At 43.7% G+C, this 15,305-nt stretch overlaps 1 protein-coding gene across 4 annotated transcripts in view; it reads right to left on the reverse strand.

Annotated features, from left to right (window-relative positions):
* DNAH8 (dynein axonemal heavy chain 8) overlaps nt 1-15,305 on the reverse strand; it is a 1,091,167-nt gene that overhangs the window by 835,364 nt on the left and 240,498 nt on the right. For all 4 annotated transcript variants that reach the window (XM_075598772.1, XM_075598771.1, XM_075598773.1 and 1 more), the window contains 3 exons: nt 7,850-8,047; nt 4,576-4,652; nt 3,026-3,125 (listed from right to left, as the gene is read on the reverse strand). In XM_075598772.1, coding sequence (XP_075454887.1) covers nt 3,026-3,125; nt 4,576-4,652; nt 7,850-8,047 — 375 coding nt within the window. The remainder of the gene's footprint in view (nt 1-3,025; nt 3,126-4,575; nt 4,653-7,849; nt 8,048-15,305) is intronic.

Genomic DNA, 15,305 nt, shown 5'->3' on the forward strand with positions numbered 1-15,305 from the left:
AGCGTCCTCCCTGGGTTAATCCACTCGGATCAGGTAGGGTTTATCGACGGCAGGCAGGCGGCGGACAATACCAGGAGGATTATAGATTTGATTGATCTGGCCAAACAAAAAAACATCCAGTCCATGGTATTAAGTCTAGACGCTGAAAAAGCCTTCGATAGGATAAACTGGCCCTATTTAAAAGAGACATTGAAGGCATTTGGTTTCGAGGGACGTCTGTTAAATGCCATACTAGCTTTATACAAGGGCCCGACGGCAAGGGTGTGCGGCATCAGGGCTTCCCGTCGGAACAATTTAGCATCCGTAGCGGAACAAGGCAGGAATGTCCGCTGTCCCCCTTGCTGTTCGCCCTCTGTATTGAGCCCCTAGCAGCGCACATTAGATGAAGCCCGGATATAGCAGGAATAACAGTTGGAGACCAGACACATAAGGTGGCACTATACGCCGATGATGTGATTTTAACACTGTCAAGACCCCTCACATCTCTCCCCAACACCTTTGCGATCCTAGGAAGGTTCAATCAAATCTCGGGTTTCAAAATTAATCAGACAAAATCAGAAGCTCTAAATAGAACTTTCCCAAAGAATTAGAAAAATTAATAGAAATAAACTTTAATTTTAAATGGCAAGCCTCCGCTATCAAATACTTAGGGGTATATCTCACCAGGGATTACAAAACTCTATACTGTACAAAGCAAACTACCCAAAGATGATTAAGACATTGGGGGAGGATCTTAGGACATGGATGAGGGGCGGCATATCTTGGATTGGCAGGATGCATAGCGTGAAAATGAACCTCCTCCCAAAGATGTTATATCTTTTCCAAAGTCTGCCAATACCTTTAGTGAGATCCGACATCCTCTCCCTACAGTCTAACATTATGAAATTCATTTGGAATAAAAAAAGCCCACGAATTGCAAAAGGTATCTTAAAGAGGCCTACTTCCAAAGGGGGACTAGCGGTACCTTGCTTGTTAGCTTATTATAAAGCGGCACAATTAAGCCAAATTGTCCAGTGGCACGCAGATCCGAACAAGAGGCAGTGGGTGGAACTAGAGAAAAGCTGTGCTGCCCCGGTTGAGCTGCATAATCTGATTTGGCTCCCTAAGGGAAGCTCCAAAAAAATGGGGGTTCCGCTTCAGTCCATGGCCAATTCCTTGAAGGTCTGGGAGGCTACTAAAAATAGCTGTAATCTCACTTCCAAACACTCCCTAATGACCCGGATAATCGGCAACACGGACTTCGCTCCAGGAATGAATAGCGGTAATTTGTTAGTTTGGACACAGGCAGGTATCACAAGATTAAAGGATCTGGAGGGGAGGATACATATAAAAACCTTTGAGCAAATTAAATCCACAAAGGATATCCCAAACAAGGAATTCTTTAGATACCTCCAGATCCGAGATTTTTATAACAAATTCCCAATTAGACCAGCAAGGACAAATTTTGAGCAGCTGTGTTCTAGAGATACGGACACGCGGGGACTAACTTCTAGAATGTACAAGGAAGTGATCTGTCCTGAGACTCCGACGACCACAAGGCCCAGTTACATGAGACAGTGGGAGACAGATCTAGGGGAGACATTAGAGGACAAGGACTGGGACGGGATCCTGCAGGCAGCAGCGAAAAGTTCAATTTGCACCACGTTAAAGGAGAACGCATATAAAGTCCTCATGCGTTGGTACTATACCCCAGTAAAATTATCTAAATTTGTCAAAGGATACTCCCCGCTCTGCCCAAAGCAGTGCGGGGAGATAGCAGATCTACAACACATGCTGTGGTCTTGCACGAAGGTGGCCCCGATTTGGGAACAAATTAGAGATTAGATACAGAGGATACTCGGTTTGGAGATCTCCCTGGATCCTTGGTTATTCCTATTGGGCAGACGGATCCAGGGTCTGTCAAATGCGTCGCACAAATTAATCGCGCACTTTGCAACAGCCACCAGGTGCAAGATAGCAGCACTGTGGAAACAATTGGATTTACCAGTAATACCCAAGATTAGAAACAGAATTTGGCATGTCTGCCGGATGGAACAGTTGACGAGTTTGGTTAATGACACCGGCCCAAATTTCCAAAAAGTCTGGACGCCTTGGCTGGCCCAGACAGACATCCCGGGGATAAGCATATCCGCAATTCTACAATGATAGATACAGGTGCGTTCTCCTTTGACAACGCAGGGTCCACGACCACATAGAGACGGACGTTTAGAGTAGTGGATAGAGAAGAGCCCGATGAGTAGGGAAGAAGCCAGGAGTTCGAAACGACGGATGCAACAGCACCCTATTCTCCCCCCTCCCCCTCACCTATCCCTTCTTTCCTGTCTGTGTTGTGTCTTGTCAGTTTGGTGAGTCATGTTTGTGGAATGTATGTTACCCTCAGTTGATGTCATATTCATGTTACGTGTTGTTAAAAGATACGAGTTACAGTTGATTCCTGAGACAATTGTTGGTGATATACTGTATGCATGGAAAACCCAATAAAAGTAAAGTTGAAAAAAAAAAAAAAAGCAAATCGTAAACTGGCCATTATTTTAGACACATGCATGCACAAATTAGTACACTTTTATGTTTAATTAACATGAACTAATAATGTAATGGGGTAGACCTGTTTTGGACTTTTCTTTCATATTGAACACAATTGGACTAAAATTATGATCAGTAGTCTTAAGAATTAAAAGTGGGTATAACTGAACTTACTTACAGAGCCTAAACTCTTGAAGCAAGAATACATACAAAGGAAAATTCCGCTATTCTAGGTTGATTTACATGATTTTTAAAAATGACAAATCCTCACCAATTTAAACATGAAGATTATTCATCATTGGACTCAGCCATACCCTGGTAACGGGGAACCAATAGGAATTTCCTACAGGTATTTAAAAATGGGACTGCTGGATACCATTTTAAAACAATTTTCAACATTTCACAGCTAAATTGTTCTGAACATTATATTTAGTAGCTAAATTCAAGACATTCAATCTATGTTGACAACAGTGGCTTTTAATTAAATATATTTAAGAGTTACCTTCTTAGTTGATTCAAGCTCTGCCATATAGTGATGAAGAATCAATCCGATTGTGTTTGCTATTTCAGACTGAAGACATGGAATGTTTAATTTCTGAAACCTAGACAAAATATAATGCAAACAATGCAATGGTGATATCTCACACAAACTAGTCTCTCTACATCCATGTTCTACCAGTCTACTTAGGCAATACTGTGAGTGAATACAATTGCAATTGGGTATTCCAGTCTCCCTCCTTCTGTGGAGAGAGGCACCTTTTCCCTCTGTCGTTTGATATTTTGGAACCTCTATTTCGCTAGTGAAAAGGAGTACCACAAAGTTCAATATCAACAATGACACCAAGTGACTGAAATACAGAGTCTGTGAAATACGACAGTAGGGTTCACATGTACCCAGTTCAGAAGCAAGAGATCTGTTCATAAACATAATGTACAAGCTGGTAGAGTTAAAAAAACACAGCTTTGTCTATTAACCATAATAAGAGCTAAAAGCCTAATTATTTAGCTGATGTGCTACATATTTCTCCATAAAAGACCAGCTCTGGCTAATAAAAATAATAATAAATAACCTGCAATGAAAGCAGGAAGTATACAACCTGATAGCTGATGCTGCAAGGACGGCATTGTAGTTGGTACCGTCAACGTAATGACCTGTACAGGTACAGTGACGTCATTACGTTGACAGTCACGTGGGTTGCGACGGAGTGTACACGCAGCTCCTACTACTGGGAGACACCTAGGAACGTTGTACACACAGCTGTACACACAGGGCATCTACTACAATGCCGTCCTTGCAGTATCAGCTATCAGGTTGTATACTTCCTGCTTTCATTGCAGGTTATTTATCCCTTATACACCTGCTTAAAGATCTATACCTGGTTACTAATGACATCTGGTGTACATTGAATTTACTATATACCCTATTCACTGTACCAACTATGATAACAGCAATAACTATTTAAGCTGTGACATAGTAATGTCTTCCTCTGGTATGCCTAGTCTCTAATAGTGTGGGATTTCCCCTTGTTTTGTAGCTGCTACTTTGCATGATGGTATGGTGAGGCTATATAGCCGTGCTAATATATTTTGGACCTTATCTCCATATACATATAATATGGGGGTATCAGTATAGGTTCATATTAACCCTATATTCACCTTACTGTTCCAGTCTCGCCCACTAGGGGATCTTTTAAGTTTTTGTAATTTAGTTGTAATTTTATGCATTTCGGCAGATTTTATTATGTATTAAAATTGATGTATTTGTTTGTCATGCTATAGTTTAGATTGTGTGGACATTTCCCAGTTGGTCTGTGTATATACTCCCATACTATTGGTACTAGTTATTAAACTGGTACTTTATGAAATACATCATACCATGGAATGAGTGCAATTTGAAGGGACTTTTAGTGACCTCTCTTGGCCACTTGTTTGTGTTTTTGCATATTATTTTCCCTTTGCACCGTCTGAATTAACCTCTTCTGTATGGTGAGCAAGGTGTTTCTGTGTGTTTTTCATGTTGTTACATGTTACACATTTATATTAGTGCCCTACCTTTGAAGTAGTTGAAGTGCTTGCTGTGAAGATAAGATTCTTCCAAAACTGGTATTTATGAATGCCTGAATTTGTATCTAATAAAAATAGAAATACTAATATGAGTAAATATAGAAATATACGTAGATACATAGCCTCTTTTATTTGTTGAACATAGTTCATTAACAGATAGGGATCCCAGTTATCCCTGTTACTTTTACACAATTTGGATATTAATCCTTTGAATGTATCTAAACAATAGTACAAAGGGTAAAATTTCTGAATAGACCTGGCACACATAATAAAAAAATATAAACAGAAAAACAGTGAAAATAAACACAAAATAAGGGTGCCTCCTGTGCAATAGTCAAAGGTTTCTCACAATTCGACAGAAGGATATATGCAAATATCAGCAAACAAGCTGGGCACTCTAAAAAATAAATGTTAAAATATTCAATAAAAAACAGCCATAATAACGACAATTTGGTCCTGCAATCAGACCTTCATCAGGTTAAATAAAAAGTCAAACAGTGAACAAATAATACATGTACCAAATACAGTATTATAATCGGTACCGGTGTTCTGGAGGGCATGTGGTTGTGGCGGTGAGGAGGAAACCAGGTTCTTAATAAAGGTCAAGGGGGAGATGGGTGCTCCAACCGCTGGAGAACTTGTCACTCAATAAATCTTGAAGGACTCCATATGAGACTATATAACGGAGTGGGTATGCTTCCAAATGACCTGTGAGTCACCAATATGCACCAAGTTCACTAATAATGGAGGGAACATAATCACGCATAAATCTCCTCACAGTAGCCTCATAGGGATGATCAAGGTAAAGGTACTCATCTATGGTTAGTCATAATGAATGATATAGATAATCTTACCCACTCCTATAGTCTCTGGTGGTCCAATATGGCGTGCCAGCCGTCAATGTAGAAATCCAGAGCAGAAGAATAGGAGAAATACAGCGCACTGCCAGGGAGTCAGTTGGTGAAAAGTAAAATCCTATTTATTCAGCACAAAGCCAGTTAAAACATCACCCCAGGATGGGAACAAAAATCCTCCTACGCGTTTCGGACAGCCAAGTCCTTTATCAAGGAGTAATACTGAATAAATAGGATTTTACTTTTCACCACCTGACTCCCTGGCAGTGCGCTGTATTTCTCCTATTCTACTGCTCTTAATAAAGGCCAAGCCCTGTTTTGGTTACATCTGATCCGAGTTTAATGGTTCGGGAGTGTCAGCCCTTGAGCCCAGTACAGTTTAGTGCATAATCTGTACTTTGCGTGAATAAAGAATTGTATGTGTTTTTGCCTTTCCAGGGATGCCAGCAAGCAGTGATTGCTAAGGCATGAGTTTCAAGGGGGGGTTTGAGGAGAAATTGTTGTCAGAATGTGACTATGTAGTTGAGATCCGGAGTTGTCAGTTCCCTTAAAAATGTACCTGAGAATCATGCTTGGTTCTCGGATACATGTAGGCACATTGTCCCGGCAATATCTCCCCTTGAAAACGCTTGCATGACTCACCGCTAAGGTTCCTTGCTTCAGCATAGGTAAAGGTAGGTAGGAAAGGTAAATGGGGCAATGGGATGCAAAGTGTCCCTGTAACTATGAGGGGTCCCTAGGTTAAGGGAAATATCCAGTTAATGCCCAGGTAGCCCAGAACCTGTATTGGGGTTCACGGGCACTCCAACCATAAGTATAAGGTTGTGAGGGGATTCTTAAAGTCCAGTCAAAGTCTCTAGATAGTGTGTGGGGAATAAAGGCTAGTAGAAAATAAAGTGCTGATTTCTATTCTATTCTCCATACCCAGAGACTTAGGATATATTAAAGTATATTTTAATAACATTGTGTTGAATATGGTATATACTGCGTGCACTGTATATGAGCTGGGACTTTCATAATCCAATGTTCAGACAGGCTACCATGGCTACCAAGTTGGTGCCAGTGAGTCTGCTAAACATCGGAGATGATAGCTAACAGAGGATGCCAGGATTGTGAAAGCCATTTGGGTAGCAGGGAAGGGCTCAAGTACCCACGTCCTGGGATGAATGGAAGTCATCCGGGCTACCATTTGTCCCACCAGGCTTGGAGGAGCCTGACCCAGCGGGTGGCATCTGAATAGCAAGGGACTAAAGTGGCAAACTCGCGTATGTCCCTTGGCAGATTCAGATTCCCAGCTTTCCAGACCAGCTTCGCTCTGATTGGCTGTTGAGAAAGTTCCCACACTCGGATTGGCTGTAGTATTTTGTGAATGAATAAACAAAAGCCTTTCCCCGTTAGGGAAGCGAACTAAACTATGGTAAAGCCTATCAACTTGGCTGGTTAGCTACAGTAAGCTAGAATAGACCAACAATATTTGTAAATACTACTTGGCTCCTTACCTCGGAGCTTTATTCCATTGGGACAGCATAAGTCTGTGGAGCCTGGGTCTATCTGTCTGTCAGCTCCCCTCTGTCCTCTCTCAGTGTCTGAGACAGACTGCTGCCCCAGAGGCATTTCCTCTTTTTAAAAGCAGATGAGCTTACTCAATTAGAATCACCTGTGAACTGCTTAATGTGAACTGCTTAAACTGGGTTATCTCCTCGTGTACTGGAAAGCAGGCATACTGCCACCTCCTACTAATGTATACAGAGTCTATGACTGTCACAATAGACAGCAGGTGAGGGAATAAGTGCAGTAGAGGGCAATGGCTGTGTGACAGTAGTTATGAGTCTAGGCTAATGAAATGCTTCATTTAAAAGGTGTTTAAAGGTCTCTTAAAGGTGAGGAGAGGGTGCATGGCGTAAACCAAATGTGAGGAAGTTCCACAGGTAAGGGGCAGTGAGGGAAAAAGGTTTAACTAACTCCCGGTCAAGGGATTTCAGCATCTCCGGAAGAAAGAGAGTGGTGGAGTCAGGAACTTCATGACGATTTGAGTTCCAGGACAGTTGGGACCAAGTCCTGGTCAACTATGAACTTTGTTTCTATGCTTGTTTCAACCAGGAAAGTCTAGTTCTTTGCCCCAGACCCCCAGTAAGTGTGTCTTTCTCATGTATTTTGTGTCTCATAGTGTGTTCGCCTATTTTAAATGAATAAATGATCAGGTGTTTAAAGGTCTCTTAAAGGTGGGGAGAGAGGGTGCTTGGCGTAAACCGAGTGTGAGGGAGTTCCACAGGTAAGGGGCAGTGAGGGAAAAAGGTTTAAGGTGAGAGAGTGCAGTAGAGGTGAAAGAATTAGAAAGGAGACCGTTGTGAGTACTGTATGACCTTATGAGAATGACAGATGACCTTAAAAAGTTATTTTCTACTTACCTCTAAACCATTAATCTTTGTTGTGAATTCTGTGAAATCTGTGTCAAATTCTGTCTTCCGTGGATCAAGAATATCATAAACTTTTTTTTTAATACTTTCAAAGATATTTTTAAACTTAATGTACAAAATATCAATTCCTTCAATGCTAGACTTGCTTAAAGCTGTGAAAGTCTGGACAATTGTTATAATTTCTTTTATCTGTAAGAGTGAAAGAAAATAAACTTATGAACAGTTAGTAAAATTAAATAGACTGTTTGGAAAATACATGTTACTCAGACTACTGTATATGCAGACTAGAATGTGTATTATTAAATGTACTTAAAGCAGCAATCCAGCATTCCTATTTTTTTAATATATACTGTAGTTATAGGTTTGAAGTGGGGGTCTCCAGAGCTGAACTGCGTTAATTTCAGTTTGGGGGACTACCTGCCTCCAAAGATACTTACCTCCCTAGGGCGTGCCAAAAGCAGCTCTGGCTGGGCTATGTGGGGCTATCGAAATGGCGGCTTAAATGTCCCGAGTCATGCGGGACAATAGGAAGCTGTGATGTCAACCCTTGCAGCTTCCAAATGGTCCGTATGGCGAGGGGGCCTGTAAGTATGCAGAACTGCTACTGGCACCTCCTATGAAGGTATGTATCTTGGGGAGCAGCGGGTCCCTGGAGCTGAAATTAACGTGGATCAGCTCTGGAGACCCCCTGCTTCCCGTCTATTAAAAAAACCCACATGTTCTGCTGCTTTAATTGTTGCCTTTCCAACAAAAACAAAAATAATGTATTGTTATAAATGAGTAATGAAGAAGCAAGAACCCACTATAAGCACTCAATACCCCCTACATGTATAATGTGATTAATATAAATAATTTTTAATGCTATACTAATTAAAATAATGGGTGTTAAAATTCAACAAATGACACACATATATGTTAACCCTATGATGAGTATATATGATACTCCGGGTCAATAAATAGAGGGGCAGTTTGAGGTCTATTAGATCAAAACGTCCCAGGGAGCCGGTATACAGTATTCCCTATTAGTGGTAATTAGGTATGCGCTGGGATCGGGGAGGGTCTGTTCGATAACCTGTCTCAGGTGTCAGACAGGTCCCAAGGTGGTAATGGTGAAAATGTGAGACTGATCATAATCTGCTAAGTGCAAGCAAAAAGATCAATACTAGAAACCAGTGTGTGTTCACTTAGCATATAGTAAATCCAGTAGTGGAAAATAGTTATTATAGACTCTATATAAAAACCAACCCCCTCACACTAAGCCTTAAGAGCGTTTCTAATCGCGAAACGCGTGCGTCGGCATCTGTCACGTGCATGCGTGCCGTCAGTACTCACGTGGCAGCATTTTCAGTTGCAGAGCAAACAGCTGCCAGACGGCACGCTTGTACTTCCTTTAATGTTGGGCAGGAGTCTTTGTGGTGACTCGGTGACGCATGGTGAGGTGAGGGCTGCTTGATTTCCTCTGATATTTTGTTGCATTAGTGTTATTTGTACTCCTAACGGTGGTAGCACATTCATGAATATGTGCATAGGTATACCAACAGCCACACCATTTCCAGGGGTATATTAGCCACGGCGTTTGTGTCAATGAGTGACAATAGCTCTTTATTTATATGGAGTTTACTAGCTACAATTAAGGTGATTTATGTGTGAATTTACATGGAGCATATGTGACTGACTAGCCATCACTAAGTCCATATACCATATGCTCAGTGATTAATCTATTATCAGTGTGCTTATTGCTGCGTAGTGGCAGTACTACAAACAGTCTCTTATTCTCACCCACTATCCACCATGGAACCTTTTTTGACATACTAGAAAGGTCTTACCATACTAAATACAGCTTTATAGTGGTATTAGCATTCCTGACAGTGGAAGCACATTCATGAATATGTGCACAGGTATACTGACAACCACACTGTCTATAGGAATCTATGAGCCTCTGCACATCGTGTTCTGTGTTTGACAGCCAACTCCCTCATCATCATTTAGGAGTTAAGTAGCTGGTGCTATATGTTGGTCTTTATATAGAGTCTATAATAACTATTTTCCCCTACTGGATTTACTATATGCTAAGTGAGCACACACTGGTTTCTAGTATTGATCTTTTTGCTTGCACTTAGCAGATTATGATCAGTCTCACATTTTCACCATTACCACCTTGGGACCTGTCTGACACCTGAGACAGGTTATCGAACAGCCCCTCCCCGATCCCAGCGCATACCTAATTACCACTAATAGGGAATACTGTATACCGGCTCCCTGGGACGTTTTGATCTACTGCACCGACACACTTTATTCGAGCAAATACCCGGTATGTACCTGGCAGATACCTGGAATGCGCCGCTCCTCACCTCTGACAAGCCCCGTTGCATTTGCCTTCCCAGCCTGGGTTCATGCCTGGCTGATGGGCGGCTGATCTGTTAAATGATAATGATTAGGATTTAATAGGCTGCAATGCTTCGCGTGTCTACCAGATGGCATAAATTCATGAATTGTAATGCAGTATATATATATATGTAGTGTGCAGTATTGCAGCCAACGGGAATAAAATGCTTCAATCCCTGCCGGAAAATAACTCAATGCACTCGGGCAGAAAACAGTCACAAACCTCAATACACCCGGGTATACCCGAATTCGTGGGACTAGCCGAGCTCGAATAAAGTGTGTCGCCAGTGTATAAGACCTCAAACTGTCCCTCTATTTATTGACCCGGAGTATCATATATACTCATCATAGGGTTAACATATATGTGTGTCATTTGTTGAATTTTAACACCCATTATTTTAATTAGTACAGCATTAAAAATTATTTTTATTAATCACATTATACATTTAGGGGGTATTGAGTGCTTATAGTGGGTTCTTGCTTCTTCATTACTCACCTAATACGTTACCCATTAGCACCTTACCCCCACACAATCATTTTATATCCAGCTGAAGCGGGGTTCTTCAATATTGAATTTAATTGTTATAAATGAGCAATCCAAGCGCTTTTTTTTTTTTATCCAGGATTGAAGTAGGGAGCCTATGGAGCTGAACCCCATTCATTTCAGCTCCAAGGACCCCGTTTCCGGAGCTACATACCTCCGTAGGGGGTGCCGGTAGCTGCTCTGGCTGAGCTGGCTGGAGTTTAAAGTTTAAAGCTCCAGAGTCACCCGGGCCAAAAGAAAGTCGAATCTGATGATGTCACGGCTTCCTATTGGCCCGCAGATTGTGGGAGCCTGTGATGGTGAAGGGGTACCCAGGCTCACTAATAAAGGTTAAGCCCACTTGGTTACCCCTGATCCGTGTGTTGAGGTCCTAGAGTGTCAGCTCATGGACCTAGATGTCGGAAATGCATTGCTGTGAATGTGTGCAATTTATGCGGCATTAAAGATTTTTCTGTGTTTTGCCTTTCTCTGGGTGCTGGGATCAGGAGATTTCTAGGCTGTAAGTTTTAGCGTGGGTTTGCCAGAGAAAGTCTTCACAGAATGTGTCTATGTATCAGGGTTCCAGAGTTCCAGGATACCCCAAAAGTTGGATCCGGGAATCAAGTAAGAATCTTGGATACAGCCAAGCACATTGCTCCGGGAAAACTCCGAAACTGAAAACGTTCTTGCGACTCACTGCCAGGATTCCTGCTGCAGCATGAGCCAGACAAGGTTAACGGGGCATGAAGGGATATTGCACACCTGCAACATACAGGGGGTCATTAGTATAAAGGGACGTGCCCAGGTACCCTGAACCTAATATAGGGGTTATGGGGATGCTCCAGCTATATGATAAAGCTGTGAGTGGTTTTTGTGTGTAAAAAGTTTAAAGTCATTTCTAGAGTGTGGCAAGCAAGAGGCTAGTGAGTGTATACAGTATATCCCCTTACTCAATCCCTGACACCAGAGAAGGGACTTACACATTTTATCACACAAGATACAGGGACCAGTATATTTTATTATGGTTTGATAGGTATACTGTATGTACTGAAAACCTGTAAATGAACTGTGGGATTTCCGAGTCTTGGATTCCAAGAGACCAGATGGCTACCAAGTTTGGTGCCTATGGGTTTGTGCAGAGTCTGGATTTGAAAGCCTCAGGGATGCCAAGGTGTTAGAACAGGAGGGGTACTGCAGTTACACTTGAGTACATCCGTCCTGGGCTAACACAGGGCTATCCGGCTACCATTTGCCACCCAGACTCTGTGGAGCCTGGACAGCGGGTGGGCTTAATATGCTAAGAGGCAGAGGTGCCTGGTTGGCGCATGCCTCTTAGCAGACTGAGAAAAGGTGCCCATCTGGCTTTACAATACTGGCAAATCGGTGATTGGCTGGCATGGGGAAGTCCCACGCTCTGATAGGCTGTAGAGGTTTGTGAGTGGGACACTGAAACCCATAAGAAACCTTGCAGCCAATCAGAAGCGCAGATTCCAAGCGCCAAACCATCAGCGGCAAATTCAAAGATGCTCTGCACTGAATAGACGCGAGCCGGCTTCAAAGATTTTGACTGAGAAAATTTTCTAAATCCCGCTTTTTTACAACGTCGCGGCTGGCATTGCCACCTAAATCAGTTCCAGGACTTTCATGAGTACCTCCCAGTCATTGGAAAGGGCTCCTACAGAGGTCAATTTTGTGAATTTTGTTTAAAGAACAATTTTATTCGTTAGCCCAGTTCCCAGTAAGTGTGTTAACCCTGTATATTGTGTTACATTGTGTGTATGTCTTTTCCTGAAATAAATTACAATTTATTTTACCTCCTTGCTTTGCTCAATCAATGATCCCGGTATAAAAAGGTGTTGATAACCTTGGTCTCCCATGACAGGCTTATTTACTGGTGGTAGCTGTGGGATCGATTGAACCTATGTTATAAAATCCTGCAGTGTCCTATAACATAGCGGGAAACTCGTAGATTGCGAGCTCCCAAGACAAGCGGTAGCATACACACGGTTCATGGTGCACCGGAAACACAGATTCTCTTTGCCCCTTAGCTTAGCACCCTCAGACGAACATGGACAATCAATCGTGTCAGTACTGGTCATGGGACCGAATCAAGATTGTTGCCCAGTGTGAAAGCTACGGATTGCCAACGGACGGTCGGTCAAAGGCTTTACTGGAGGACTTGGAAGCTCACGAAGCCCATATGGCTTCACCAGAGTGGGACATGCTCTCAGCTGCAGTTACAGTGATAGCATTTTAGCAAGGGGCGCCGGATGTTAATCCAGCCCCGGTGGCGGAGGAAGGACATGGGGAGAGAGCAGGTACCGGCAGTGACTTTGTTGGGGAACTGGTTCGAGGGAATGCGGCTATGGTATCCCCAGTGGATACTGGATTTGCCACCCCTGGAATCATCTCAATCCTTGCCTCGTGGGGAGAGGGGACTACCGTGGGAAAACGGATCTGGATGCTTGCAGCAGCCCAAGGAACAGCCACCCCCCCAATCCCATTTTGTCGACGGGGAGCAAGCAATACCCCGAGTGGACGATCACAGCTTTGGTAAGTTCGTGGATGGCACGGACAAGATTGACGGGTTTCTCAGGAACATTGAAGCCCAATGTCACCGATACAAGGTACCAGAGCAGGACTGGGTTTTGCGTCTTGACCCGTTATTGTCTGGTGCAACTCTCCAGGCCTTCATGCACGAGGATGGCAATGACTATGGACATGTGAAAGCCGTCCTGCTCACCCAGTATGCTCTCACCCCAGAAGCGTACTGAGGCATGTTCGTCTGAGGAAAAACGGCCCGAGAGTCCTACACGCTGTTTGCCTCCCGCATGGCTTTGCACGGGGGACAGTGGGTGGCGGGGTATGGTGTTACTAAGTACCACTTGCTTCTGGACTTGATATACAAAGAACATTTTTTGCAGCCGTGCCCCACGGACATGCGGGAATGGATCTTTGACCGCAAGCCAAAAACTGATACAGATGTTGCAAAACTGGCCGATGAGTTTGTCACCAGTTGGGTAGAGTTGCGAAAGAAAAGGGCTACCCAGGACAAAGCCACTTCGGCCAAGGGAGCCAAAAGCACCCATCAGTGGAAGAGTAAACCTGCAGCAGATCGAAGTGCACCCAAAACTGCAGACTTCCAACACGGAAGAAGGTGCTATCAGTGCAACAAGACTGGGCACATCAAGCCAGACTGTCTGGACAGTCCGAGTTCCAGTGGACCCCAACCGGGCAACGCTCTCCAGCTGCGAGGCCAGTCGGCCGTGGGTGACTGGCACACACAGAGGAGCCAAGATCAGCTATCGAACCAGCCCAGGGAGGGACTTCCACGGAGAGATCTGCACTTGTAAACCTAGAATCAGCAGCGGAGACAGAGGAACATCAGATTGCACCAGTCAAGATGCAGTCCAACGATGTCCGGCAGAAAAATCTGCGACCAGTGACCATCGGAGATCGCCAAACAGCCAGCGTGCTCGACTCCGGTGCCACTGTTACCCTGGTCCGATCTGATATGGTCCGGCCAGAAGATTTGCTCCCGGGCACCGGGATGCAAGTGACCATGCCAGACGGTGGACCGCGGTCCATCCAGGTTGCCCAGGTCTTTCTTGATTGGGGTGCCGGACGTGGCATGAGGGAGGTTGGGGTATTGCCCGGGTTAGATGCTGGGGTCCTACTTGGCAATGACCAGGGGCATGTAACATGTGTTTTCACGGCAGATTTGGCTCCTGTTGCAGCGATTACCAGGAGTCAGTCATCAGGCGTTGCACCTGAAGGATCCGCCGTCCCCCTGCATTTGGGACCAACAGTTCCCAGGGTTCTGAGGAGAACTGGAAGGTAAGCCAGACTGAGTCGTGACAGTGTACTGACTTACCTTCCCCTTTACCTGTTTCCCTTGCCCCTGACTTAGAGACTAAGGATGGGTGGGCAGAATTAGGGACACAGTTTAGGGATGCGGTGAGGTCTGATCCCAGCTTGGAGCGCATGAGGCTCTGGGCGTCCGAGTCTAACTGGGGAAGTGGAGTCAATTAGTGATATGCGCTCCAACATATAGATCCAATCTTGATATAAATCCTTAAATGAGATGCAGAAAATAGGTACTGGGGCTAGTGAGGTATGTATTCATTGACATTTCATATACCACATATAAGGAACTCTGACCCTGAAGGTTAAAGGCTGAGATATAAGGAAAATCAGACCTAAAGCCTCATTGGGAGAGTCCAAAGGTAGGTAGATAAAGAATAGCTACTCAAAATTCGTATTACCCCAGTCCTGTAAATCTTGATGGGCGTGCATCCAGGAGAATGCAGAGAGATCCGAGGAAAAACACTCCAACGCACAGCCCTGGACAGAGTGGGTCCCACACCAAAAGACTGATAAAAATATATGTAATCCTTTATTGATCCATAGTTAAAAAACGGAGGTAGGTACCCTCCTACGCGTTTCTGGCAATCCGCCCTTTATCAAGGAGTCCTTGATAAATTGCGGATTGTCCGAAACGCGTAGGAGGATACCTACATCCGTTTTTTAACTATGGAT

This window comes from Ascaphus truei, chromosome 4 (genome assembly GCF_040206685.1).
Source record: "Ascaphus truei isolate aAscTru1 chromosome 4, aAscTru1.hap1, whole genome shotgun sequence".
In the NCBI taxonomy this organism is placed as follows: Eukaryota; Metazoa; Chordata; class Amphibia; order Anura; family Ascaphidae; genus Ascaphus; species Ascaphus truei.